The 12,360-nt window shown below is 37.8% G+C and overlaps 1 protein-coding gene across 3 annotated transcripts in view; it reads left to right on the forward strand.

Annotated features, from left to right (window-relative positions):
- PTTG1IP2 (PTTG1IP family member 2) overlaps positions 1–7,165 on the forward strand; it is a 32,301-nt gene extending 25,136 nt beyond the window's left edge. For all 3 annotated transcript variants that reach the window (XM_075048961.1, XM_075048944.1, XM_075048952.1), the window contains one exon: positions 5,474–7,165. In XM_075048961.1, coding sequence (XP_074905062.1) covers positions 5,474–5,523 — 50 coding nt within the window. In that variant the 3' untranslated portion in view covers positions 5,524–7,165. The remainder of the gene's footprint in view (positions 1–5,473) is intronic.
- The last annotated feature ends 5,195 nt before the right edge of the window (positions 7,166–12,360 follow it).

The following is a 12,360-nucleotide window of genomic DNA, read 5'->3' on the forward strand; positions in this document are numbered from 1 at the left end:
TAAAAGGAGTGAACAAGGTCCTGAATTCAGTATAGCAGTTAATGGATCAAAGCACTGTATGTTTCAAAAGGCTGTGTTCAGTCATATTTTGTTTGTGAAACTAGTTCACTTGTCTCCTAGATGGTCCTATATTTTGGTGAAGAGAATTCTCTCTCTTCAGTGCTTAACTTTCAGACCTTTGCAGGATGCTTTGTTGGATCTTGTTGAGTTTCCTGAGGAATATAACTGTATAATTCTGTAACTCTGGAAAGCATATACCAAATTCAACAAATTTTGCTTATAGCTATACTATGCACACAGTCGTATGAGAGCAAGTGCCATTTTGCCTCCACTTGAAGCATGTTAGTCTATGAATGACTTAACGAATTTATGAACTTTTTTCTAATTGTGTTAATGGAAGGCATACCCTCTTATAAGGAGTCAGGCATATTCATTTCTTCGTGCATTTTTTTGCAGTGTAGTTTACCTGCAAAAGATTGTAATTCAACTATAAAACTTAAATTTCAATAACAAGCTTCTATGTAACGTTTATTTATTGACAGGCTTGCTTTATTGCATATACAAAGATGAATTAATATTATCGGGTATATTGATCTGAGGCCTGGATTCTCATAACTTGTTTTTTTTCCTAAAGAAAAATCTCTTACCTGAATAGTTGGCACATCCTGAAGGGATGTATGTAATAGAGGAAAAATGAAAGACAAAATATGTATAAATTCTGAAATCCCTAAATATTATTGCTGATGTATATAGTTTATATTCTGACAACATGTAGACAAATGATTGTCTTGCTATAACCTTGGGTCTTCTGTCTTCATTTTTCACTGTCTAGTAAATACATATGCTAGCATATTAAACATAATCTAATAAAAATTGCTGCAAATAATTATGGAGACACTAGATTATTTTACTCTTAGGCACTGCAGAGAGGATTCTCAGTTAAGTATGCATGGATGAGTGGCAGAATGACAATGACTTTGTTAATCTGACTCTGTAGATTAAAATGATCATGCCTGAAATTTCACTATTTGGTTGGCTTTAAGGGAATGCCTTTTCCCATTTCATCCACTAGCTTTCCTTACCCCATTTAAATGGTAATTACACATTTATAATGCATTGCAGGTGTCACTCTAGCCATGGTCCTTTGGGAGCATTGGAAGCAATAGAGAGCTTTAGCAACCAGGAATACATGCTTTGAAGTGTTTTTGTTGCACAGTTTGATAGTATTTTTCATTTGCTCACGTATGAATGCAATATGATTACACAAATTATATGTTGACTGTTAGAAAATTTTAAAGTAGAATTCAGAGTACTTTGCGGCTTGTGTAGTATACAAAGGAACTACAATTTAATTGCTGCTGCATTTGCTGCTATTGTATGTTCAGTATAGCGTTAGTGAGAAGCTGCTTTATTATTATTTCAGGATTTTGCCTGGTATTAGTGGAAGGATTCTTTCTCTTCATTTTTACAAAATTATTGCCTTTCATGATTTTGGGCTTCCACACCACTTCAGTTCTGCAAAGGTTTTGATCAGCTAATTTAATGATATGTATTCCTATCTCCTTTATTTTATGTGAGATGTTGATTTTTATATTCAGTAGTTTATCACAGTAAATGTTCCTTCTGTTCTAGATAGGTACTTTGTCTCAACCTTCTTTAGTGTTCTGAATGCAAAGCAGGGAAACCTGGTATTGCTATACACTGTTAAGAATAGAGTTGCTAATCTGGGGGTTAAAAATAAAGAGGAAAAGTGTAATAAGGGGTGAAGACATGCAGCAAAGTAGTTGGTGGTTTTTTCTTTTTTCAGCATATACAGTCTCTTGTAAGTATTTCCCTTGCTAATTCTATTTTTGGGCAGTGCTGATGTGATGAGAGTCAGATCTCAATGACTGAGAAGCTGTATAATTAGCATAGTATATAACATAAATGAACATGCTGGAAAGAGGTATTAATTTCTTACAATTGCTTTGTTATTTCCTATGTATTAGGAGGCCTCATTATTTCATACAATCTAATGAGGGATACTTGACCACTATACCTTTCAAATTTTTGAGCGTTTCTTGAATACTGCTAAGCAGGTCGAATATTAACCTCAAAATGAAGGTAAATAGAAGGAAGATGTTAGAAGTTCTTGTAAGTGTCCTGTGTTCAGTATTCAAGCTCATCAGTAACATGTAATGGACTTAATTGCAAACAAGTCTCCTGAAGCTACGACCATCTAGCTTCTCTGAACCTGTAAGTGTAAATTAAAATTGGGTAGTCGCTCTCATGTCAAATGGGAAATGGTTGAGAGAGACAACTCATGTCTGGTTCAAGGCAGCACATGAGCTTTAGTTGAACCAGACATGCTATTCAATTCGCATAAGCTTGCAACTCCTCTGAGTGTCATGGCTAAGAGCTGCTGTGGCAGCTGACAGGAGTTTTTTGTCATGCTCTTTTTTTTTTTGTATGTGTCTCTAGGTTGGTTTTGTCCACTTACTTGAGCCTGATAACAACTGCTTCAGTAAGAACTGGTGCAAGTGATGAGGTGCCATCTCCCTCCTCTCACTTAATGTAATCTTATGACATACTTAGAATGCTGAGGATAAAAGAAATTTAAACACTGAATGCAGATTTGAGAGCAAGACTGAGAGCAAGGCCTATCAGATGTTGTAACCTCTGTGGCTATCCTCATTTGGAAGGAGGGCTTGCCATTTCTCTTGAGTACCTTCTTGCCTGGGAGATGAATTCTGAAGTCATGACCAATAATACTCACACTGGGTTGAGCCATAGTTCTTAAAGCCTGTTTAGTTCCAGTATTGTACAAATAAGATAGATCAGAGAACTTTAACTTAAACATACGAATGCCTGATTAGTGGTGATTATATCTGTTCATACCTAAACATAATTCAGTAAAATTAAAGCAAGTACTACTGGGAATGGCATTTGCAATGACAAGTAAAAATGACACATTCACTTCAAATATGAGGACTAGTTACCTGAAATGGCTTTTGGTTGAGCATTGTGGGGCATGGGCAGATAAAAGTATATTTGCTCCTCAGAATGGTATAGGAAAAGTTTTACCAGGAGTCTTAGACCGTGCTCAGATTAATTTGAATTTGGCACTTCTGGATGTAGAACACTGTTTCAATTTAGATTTCAGCTGTTCAAGCTGCAAGAGAACAGTGTCTAGTGTTTTACTGTGCTACTTTCAGACCTATGAAGGGTCAAGTATGTATCTTGAATGAAATATAAGAAAGACATAATAAGCACTTGCCAGACTACCTAGAGAGAAGTATGCAACCTCAGTTAATTTTATTGGGGAATCTAGTATGACCTCTTGCCACTTTGTGGAAAATTTTTGAAGTTTGGTGCCTTGATTTCCAAGTGAAACTTGATGAGTGCAGGGAGTTTATGCAATGCCAATTGTAATAAAACTATGTTAATTTCTAGTACTGTTGCTAATTTTCTGTAAATTTTGTGTAGAGATGTGTTTTGGATTTGGAAGGGGTGAAATACAGAAGTACTGCCAAAATTTTTAATAATTGGACTACTTGGTTGTCTTTCAGGTAACTAAATATATTAGGATCCATAGATCCTAGCTGCCAAAGTATTAACATGTCTGGAGGAAGGGGGTGGTGGTCTGGAAATAAAGTAAACGTTTCTTCTCTGTATTTGGGTTGGGGTTATATTAATGCAGGAATGTTACCTGAAGGCACTCAAGGTTGAATGGTAGGCCAAGGATAAGAGCTTTTTTTATTGTGTGTTAACTTACTCATCAGCTAGAGTAGACTTAATGGACCCTACAACTCTTTGTTTAAATGCATGAAAGGTAAGATTAAAATTTAAATAACTGCTTTCTGAAAGTTTAAAAATATAAACATTTCAAGATCTCAGAATATTGTAGATAACTCTTGACAATGCTGTCATTTAATCGTATTCTTATTGCACAAATACTTAAAAGATTATTTTTTAAAGCAGTTACAGAAAGGTAAGACACGAGGTGCTATACCAGGTAAATAGACCATATTTTATGTTACCTGGCTGAAGCTTTATAACTGTGACTGACTTACACCTTCTTTGGTGAGTAAGGGTCATTACCTATGAGGGCTGGTTTTGATTTTAACTTTACAAATTGACTGCTTGTAATCTTGTAAATTTGAGTAGTTACAGAATTTTTCATACTTATTCCTTAATATTTGCTGTTCCCTATCAGGTAGGTAGTTACTGATACAATAATCAGCACTAAGCAGTTGTGCTTCTTGATTGACATCTTAAAATAACCTGGTAGTTCAAAAGAAGTACAACAACTGCAACAAGGTAGACAAAAGTATAGTCTTCCTTCAGTGCTATTAGTTTTTGGCTTTCAGATAGAACAGTGAACGTTCAATATCTGTGCAGTTGCGTGTGGAAAAGAGGTATGTTATGAAAAGGTCTGAGGGGAGTTCTTACAAGATTTGGCAGAGACTAGCATAATCTTTCTCTTCCACTATCGGGAATCTGAACATTAACGAATTGGTGGTGTTTGGCTTAACTGTGTTCTGTTTCCATGCCTTAAACAAATGAGCTAGAGAAAAGTCCAGACTTGCGAAACATCAGTATAAAAATCTTGGGTAAAACAGATAGCAGTAGTATTTCTGTTCTTCCACAACAAAAGGTCAGCCTTTGGACTTTTAAGAGACTCCTTTATTTTCAGTATGCACTTCTGCCTAGCCCAAATCTGGTGTGTGGTTTAAAGTCTCTTTGAAATAATTGCTGTGTGGAACAGCAATTGCTCGACTAACCCTTAACAGAAGATGGTAATGCATATCCAGACACTCGGCATAATTGGATGGCTTTGCAATGCCTTCTGTGACAGTATTCTGGTAAAGTCATTAAGAATCTTCATGATGGAAACGTACTGGAACCTGGATTCAGTGATGCTCTTGGTCTGGTCCCTGGAGGTTTTAGTGCATGTAGAAGTGATCTTCATTTGTTCTTGGAGATTATTGTCCTGTTGCAGAAATGCTGTAAGTGGCTGAATGTGACAGATGGCTGTGTATAATCGAAGTAGAACTAAGTCAAAGTAGCAGCACTTTACATCTTAAAGGGATGATGATCTTATAATAACTTGAATTTGTAAACTGGCCAGTCTGAATTTGTTCTTTCTGAGCTATCTCTATGTTTAGATTTTTGTAGACTTGACTCTCTCAAAAATACATTTTGGTAGAGTATACCTCATGAATCAGAAATGTTTTTTTATAAGAATTTTTCACAGAAATGTTCTTTCCCTGCTAAATGATGAAATACCTATTCATGATTATAGTCTGAGAAATAAGAGTGCTTAACACTTTCAATTTATTATTCTTGAGTGTTTGGGTAATAGAGCAACTATTACAAGAATTGCCTTTTGGTTTTGTTAAATGGAGTACCTATTACAGTGAGGTCAATAACTCAAGGTTTCTATGTAATACTGGTAAGAAAATTATAAACGCAGTCCTGTTTTGTTTTACAGGTCTTCTCCAGGACTGTGATAATCCATACAGCAGATTTGAGAACGAATAAAGCTGAGCACCTTCCACTAGAGCTGTAACTCCAGAACACAGGAAGATACTTTGTTTTCATTTGCCCTTTGGGTTCTTTTTTCCCCAAAGTGTTCCCCCACCCTCCCACCCCCCCCAGTTGTAAAACTAGAAGTGGATAAAGACGTCATGAAATACCTGTTTCTGTCTTCTATCTATACAGAACTAATTTTTTTATAAATACTTTTGGTTGTTGAAATGTTTGCTGATTTTTTTTTTTATGATAACATTTAAGTGTGAAATACTATCTTTCCACTTCTTAAAACTGTGTTTTATTACATGATCTAGATGGCTAATAGTCACAGTCATGTGTTTGAATTCAGTCTTAACTGCCACTTAAAACAGTTGTTCCCATATTCCTAAAAAAAATATTTTTCTCTACTGTATCTTTTTTTATAAAAATAAAAGGCAACATGGAAGCACAGCTTCACACACAGCAGAAATAGCTGATGTTGGTATTGATGAGAAAATACACCAGGCACATTCTTATGTACCACCATCATGTGAGAACTACCATCATGTGAGAACTGGGTGGATTTTTTTTTTTCCTCTCTGGAAAAAGATCTTCAGGAGTATAACGTCTAAGGGCTGAGAGAGGGGAGCATATTTGAATAATTCAACTTAGTTGTGGAAATATTAATATGTACTTTGGATATATCACTGATGTGAAAAAGAAACTACTTCAGTTAGCAAAATGGGAAGAAAGTAATTCTTTAAATATAGTTATGTGTGCCTGAATTTAAGAAGAAACATTAGTCTGCGTCAGCACTTTCTGCTGTAAGCTTAATGCATGATTAAAAAAAAAAAGGAAAAAAAAAAAGCCGAAATTCTGCAGTTTATCAGGGTTGACCCTGGTCAGCAGCTAAGCCCCACCCAGCTGCTTGCTCCCTCCCTCCCTACAGTGGGATGAGGGAGAGAATGAGAACAGCAAAAGCGAGAAAACTTTTGGGTTGAGATTAAAGGCAGTTTAATAAATGAAGAAAAGGAGGGTAGGAGGAACAAGTCATGCAAAGGCAATCACCACCTCCCAGAAGTAGACCTCTGCCCACCCGCCCCCTCGGTTTTTGTTGCTGAGCATGATGTTGTATGGCCTGAATATCCCTTTGGTCTATTCTGGCCCACTGTCCTAACTGCGTCCTCTGTCAGCTTCTTGCCACCCCTGGCCTACTTGCTGGAGTGGGCAGAGTGGGGAAAAATGAAACCTTGATGCTGTGCAAGCAATGCTCAGCAAAAGCCAAAGTACTGGCGTGTTACCAGCATGGTTCTAGGCACAAATCCAAATCAAAGCACTATATGGGCTGCTATGAAGAAAGTTACTTCCAGCCAGACCCAGTACAGTAAGAAAGCAGTATTTTCTTAACCTTTTATTGTTGTTTTGATATTTCCATAATGTGATTTATTTTCTGTTTTTCTTTTTGCAGAGGTATTTCACTGAGCATTTTTACTAGTGTACCAGTAACAGGCAAAGAGCTCTTCTCCCCGAGTCTAATGCAAGTTCCCATTTATTCTGTACAGTTTAAGTAACCTCCCTTGCTGTATATTATCTATTAAACAAATGTACAATATTGAAGATGTTCATGTTATTTTTATCAATGTTCCTAAAATAAAAACTTTAACATCTTTAATATGGTTCTACTTAGTTCTGTTTTTCCATACAGTTTCAAATTAACTTGCTTTAAAAGAAGTGATCGAGCATGAGTTTGGGAGAAGGGAGAGGATGCGTTTTTGCTTTTGCTGTTTTTCTGACAGAAGAATAAAATCTTAACAGCCCATAGATGTGGTGGGAGTTAAATCTTGCCTGTGGGTGATGAGGTGAATTGCCATTCCTTCCAGTGCAAAAGAACCTGCCTTTACTTAGGCCTTAGTAACTATCACTGATTTTGGTACAGTGTTCAGTTCTATTCCTTCTGTGTTCTTACCTCTAAACAGTTTCTTTGTATACAGTTTCTCAGGAATTCATATAAAAATGTCAGCTGTTGTCAAGTCTGAAGTATTATTCAAATGGCTGTCTTTTGAAGAATGATGGCCTGTGATAAGAGTGAGTTGATAGTGTGGAAATAAAACATGCTGATGGTTTTCCCTGGAGATAACTTTTGCAAAAATGATGAAGGTCTGCCTGCTGTCTCATGACCCAAGTAGTGACATTCCTGACTTAATAGAAAAGCATTTTTCTTCAGCACCTGCTACGGTATATGAAAGGGCTGTCATGTATTCTAACAAAAGGGGGAGGAGGGACAACCTTTCTTACAATTTCAAAGATAGTAAAGTACTTAGAGAACCAAAATATTTTGAGAATATGGAATGGGTGCTGCATTGCTGGAGTATAGCTGTGTTACATTTAAAGAGAAGGTTGAGTGAAATCTGTGCAAACTTCTACACCGTGTTAGCTTGTCATTCCTAAGCCACGGTTGCAGGCATCAAAGGTCAAATTTATCTTAACCAGACTTACTATATACTAAGCCTTAACTTTACAGTGTAGGCTATCATTTATACAAAATATCAAGCTGGACATCTAATACTGTATAATTTCGCTTACACAGTTAAAGACAATTAATTTAATGAGACTATTGCAGACAGCAGCCTTAAAGCTTAATAGAAAAAGCAAAAATCCCCAAACAATCACCACTTTTCAGATTATTTAACCTTTTTTTTTTTTGCTGTGTTCATTGGAGCAATTAATTGGATGGAAAATATCCATATTTCATTATACTAATTGCAGCCTTCTTTGCTTTCCTGTATGTCAGTATTTCTTACTTTTACAGAAGTATTGGATTTGGCTTATCAATACAAAGGTTGCTAGTCTTGGTATTTCAGTGTAGCCACAAGTAATTGGGAGAATAGCTGTAGAAAGAGGTAAGGTTGTATCTTTGGTTCTCGGGTGTGTGAACAAAGGCATTTATCATTTTCAATATGGGCTTCCCCTCCTCCACACTTTTTCAACAAAAGAGATAGAAGGGATGCAACATACAAACAAAATGAAAGTAGGGAAACAGCATAACCAAAGTCTGAGAGCTGCAATATCTCTGCTCATCATCTGTTTTTCTCAGACTTCCCTTTCCTTCACGCTCTATTCTCTCTTTCCTCTGTCTTTACACTTTCTATTTTAGTGCATTTTGCTTGTTAATTTTTAGTAGTGAAGTCATTACTATCTAAAAAGAAGAGCAATTCTGGAAATGGAAAAAATTAAAATGTGTGTTTACCTTTCCATAGAACAGAACTTTCAGTACTGAAAACTCAAGTGGGTCAGCTTTAAGAGTAACGTTGCTGGGTGTAATTTATTTATGTAAAGAGAATTTAGTAGATTGAAGCATGCTGTTTTAACTTATCTTAATGCAGGAACATACTTTTTGCCACTTCTGAAATCTTGGATTTGATGGTGAGTCCATTAAGTTGTCTATACCGGGTCTTGTTTAATTGTTATTTCATTATTAAGTAGGCATATGGAAATAATTTTGAAAACCAGTCAATTTTCTGTTTGTTGGGTTTTTTTTCTTACAGTATCTTTGTTTCAGACCCCCCTATGTAGTTTTCATCACCTATCCTTAAAAAATCAGTGTGGTAAACTGCAGTTTCTTATTGTACCAAGTATGTGCCTGAGGAGTGGCTCTGAACTGCATGCCAGTATCTCGCAACCCTAGGATGCCCCTAACTGAACTGCTGAATGTGCAGTTCTCTAGATTTTTAGTTGGTCCAGAAAGAAGTGGGAGAGAATTGGCTAGCATGCTCTTCTTCCTGTCTGTCTTCTGAGTGTCAGGGGCCAAACATGAACAGACTGAAAAGGAAAAAAGACATTTTGAGAGGAAATGATGGGGAAACGATCAGGGTGGGAGTGGTGAAGTCAGTAGTCTGGGGAGATGGTGACGTTGGCAGGAACTGCACATGGCTGTGCCCCCAGTTCCTGCCTGTCTCTGGGCTGGATCACCTTTGGTTTCGGGGCTCTAACTGGCCAGCATCTCTGACTGCCTTGTGCTTCAGAGCGTGAATTGGGGAGGTTATGTGGTTGGAGGCTTTTCAAGGCTCACATATGCTCTCATTTTTCCTGAGACAGCAGGGCCAAGCTTGCTGTCGATTGACTGATTTATCCATTCTGTTGGCCTGGTCCTGGAACAGCCACTTGGAAGACAGAGAGGAGGGAATGCTTGTCAAAGTAGGTAGAGTGGCATTTCGTGATTGAAGTATCATTATCTCCAGAATATTCCTAAAGCCAGGTTTTTGCTTGGTGTCACTTGACAGAATCCTCCGAGGCCGTTCCCCAAATGCTGCCTCATCCAAAACTTAAAAGAAAGGGTCACGATTCTGATATCTTCAAACAAAATCCAAAACATATAGATCCTTCATTTATTTTATGGCTTCACATGGTTTATATTCAGTCTCTGGCTGAACAGACACATTTAGTCTTTGTTGTGGCATCATTAAGGCTTTGGACTTGGCGTGAGAGGATCAAATGTTTAAAAGTGTGTGTTGGCTCTCAAGCCCAGAGTTCTGTGTTGTCAACTCCATGGCATCTTCATGTCTAGGGCTTCTTGTTGCGTATCTCTGGTTATGTGTGAGTTCAAGTGCTTTTGTCCTCAACAACACACTGTAGTTACCAAAAAAACAATCTCTGCTTTCTTTTCTGATGCCGAGTTCCTACAACAGATATTAAATGTCAGAGATGAGAACAAAATTCTTTGTTCCACTCTGACACTTTGTTGCTTCTTTAAGCCACAGTGAAGTGGTGAAGGCTGGGCAATGTGCAAGCAGTGAATGAATCAAACCATCCATGAATGGGAGGAGTTGTGAAGGGAGACGAAAGGGAATAGTTAGTGGGGAAACAACAGAGCAGTGGCCAAAAAAAGGTGTTCTCTTTTCCACATCTTTGAGATTTGCTTTTGTATTTTGTTATATCCTGTCATCTTAAATAGAAATCAAAATACCCAGCTACATTATATTGCCATATCAAACATTCCCAGGTTGATTCACTTGCTGTATCAATAACCAGACTTACTGTTTATAGGAAGACTGGCTGAAAATCACGAACTTTCCTGATGTATCTTACATAGTTTACAAAGAAACTATTTAGTAGTGTCTTAATGTCAGTTTCCACAAAGCAGGAAGGGCAGAAGGTAAGTCTAGACCTAGAGAAAACTGCTGATGGATTTCAGCAGCTTAACAAGTGTATCAATCTTCTGACTGAATGTCTTGACCATCAGTATGTATTATTAATCAAATGGAGTGACTTTTCTCTTGCTGATAGAGCAATTGCTTCTAAACAAGAAAAAGTAATAGAGGGCAGAGTTTTTGAGCTGTCACTTTGAGTCAAGTGCTTGCGTGGCAGATAAATGGGTAATAGAGTAAGCAAAGTCACTTTGAGAACCATGTAAGCTTGAATCTGTTTGTGTATTAACATGATGAAGTAAGATGCAGGATGAAGATAAAGTTATTTGCAGTCGGTCCAGAGATGTGGGTGTTTTCTTTTTTTTTAACTTTGACCTTCAGTCCAATCTGTGCAGGGAGCTGTCAAGTAGCAGCACAGCAAAAAGGATCAGGAAATGTTTAATTACCCCAAGTTGAGGTGGATTTTGGTAGCACTGTTTCTGTCACAGTTCCTGAGCTAACTAATCTCTGACCTGCATCTCAAGGGCAACCTTTCTTATACCTGGCTTGAAATAGAATCAGGCACTTGGTGTTCTCAGACCAGTCCTAGTTACTTATTTCCCATGCATTAATTCAGGAATCACCGCCACCCCCCCCCACCCCCCTTGCCCTCATGGAGAATGTCCTTCAAGCTCCCATTACTTCTTTTCATTACTTTTTTCCTTTTTATGAACTTGGCACTTCTTATAACCAGATACCTCTTAACTCCTCAGCCCTGGCGAAACAGGGTTTGCAACTTTTCAAGGTGGTAATCTCCAAGGTGACAATTTTGCTTATTGCATTGCAGAAATACCAAAGTTTTCTTTAATGCTGCAGTTGTCTTCCTCTATGTTCTTGAAGTTCCACTAATCCGGATCACTGCAGAGTGATTTAAGATCAGTTAAGCACTAGACAAAGGAGATTGGTATGGAAGAGAGTCAGCATGGCATCTGCAAAGGGAAATCCTGTCTGCCTGACCTCCTGGGTTCTAGGAAGGTAAAATCCATTTAGTGAGTATAATACAACTGGATTTTCAAAAAGTCTTTGACAGTATTGCACACCAGGGGTTACTGAAGAACCAAATTTGTCTAAAAGCTTTTTAAATGATAGAAAGCAAATCATTTTTCAGAATGGAAAAGATGAGCTGTAGGGTGCTCCAGGGATAGGTGCTAGGACTCATCTTCGTCAGCATGGTAGTGACCTAGAGAAGGGGGTGTGCAGTGAGATCTCCAAGTCTGCTGATGATAATGCAGGACCAGTTGGGTGACAAAGTCTGACAAGACCTCATAAAGCAGAGTGGGTGGGCAGATGAGCCTCAGTTGTAGACAAATGCGAAGTAATGCTGCTGAGGAAAAATACTATGCTTATGTGATGCTGAACTTGGAAATGGCACCTGCAACTCAGGAGAAACCTCTGTGAGTTATCGCTGACAAGTCTCTGAAATCATATGGTGGCCAAAAAAACCCTAACAGAATACTGTCAGGAAGGACATGAAGGGCTGTCAGTTTGTTGCTACATGAAACTTTGCTTTGTGAGGAGACCCTAAAGGGCTCTAGCTCTCCAGAGAGACTGAGGAAAGATGAGTGAGGTTTACCGAAATCAAGGTGGTAGATAAGGTGAGCGCAGAACTGTAATCCCACACTACCAGAACTAGGACACACTCAATGAAACTAGTAGGAGATATGTTTAAAACAGGTAAAGTCCT

Source organism: Buteo buteo, chromosome 2 (genome assembly GCF_964188355.1).
Source record: "Buteo buteo chromosome 2, bButBut1.hap1.1, whole genome shotgun sequence".
NCBI lineage: Eukaryota > Metazoa > Chordata > Aves > Accipitriformes > Accipitridae > Buteo > Buteo buteo.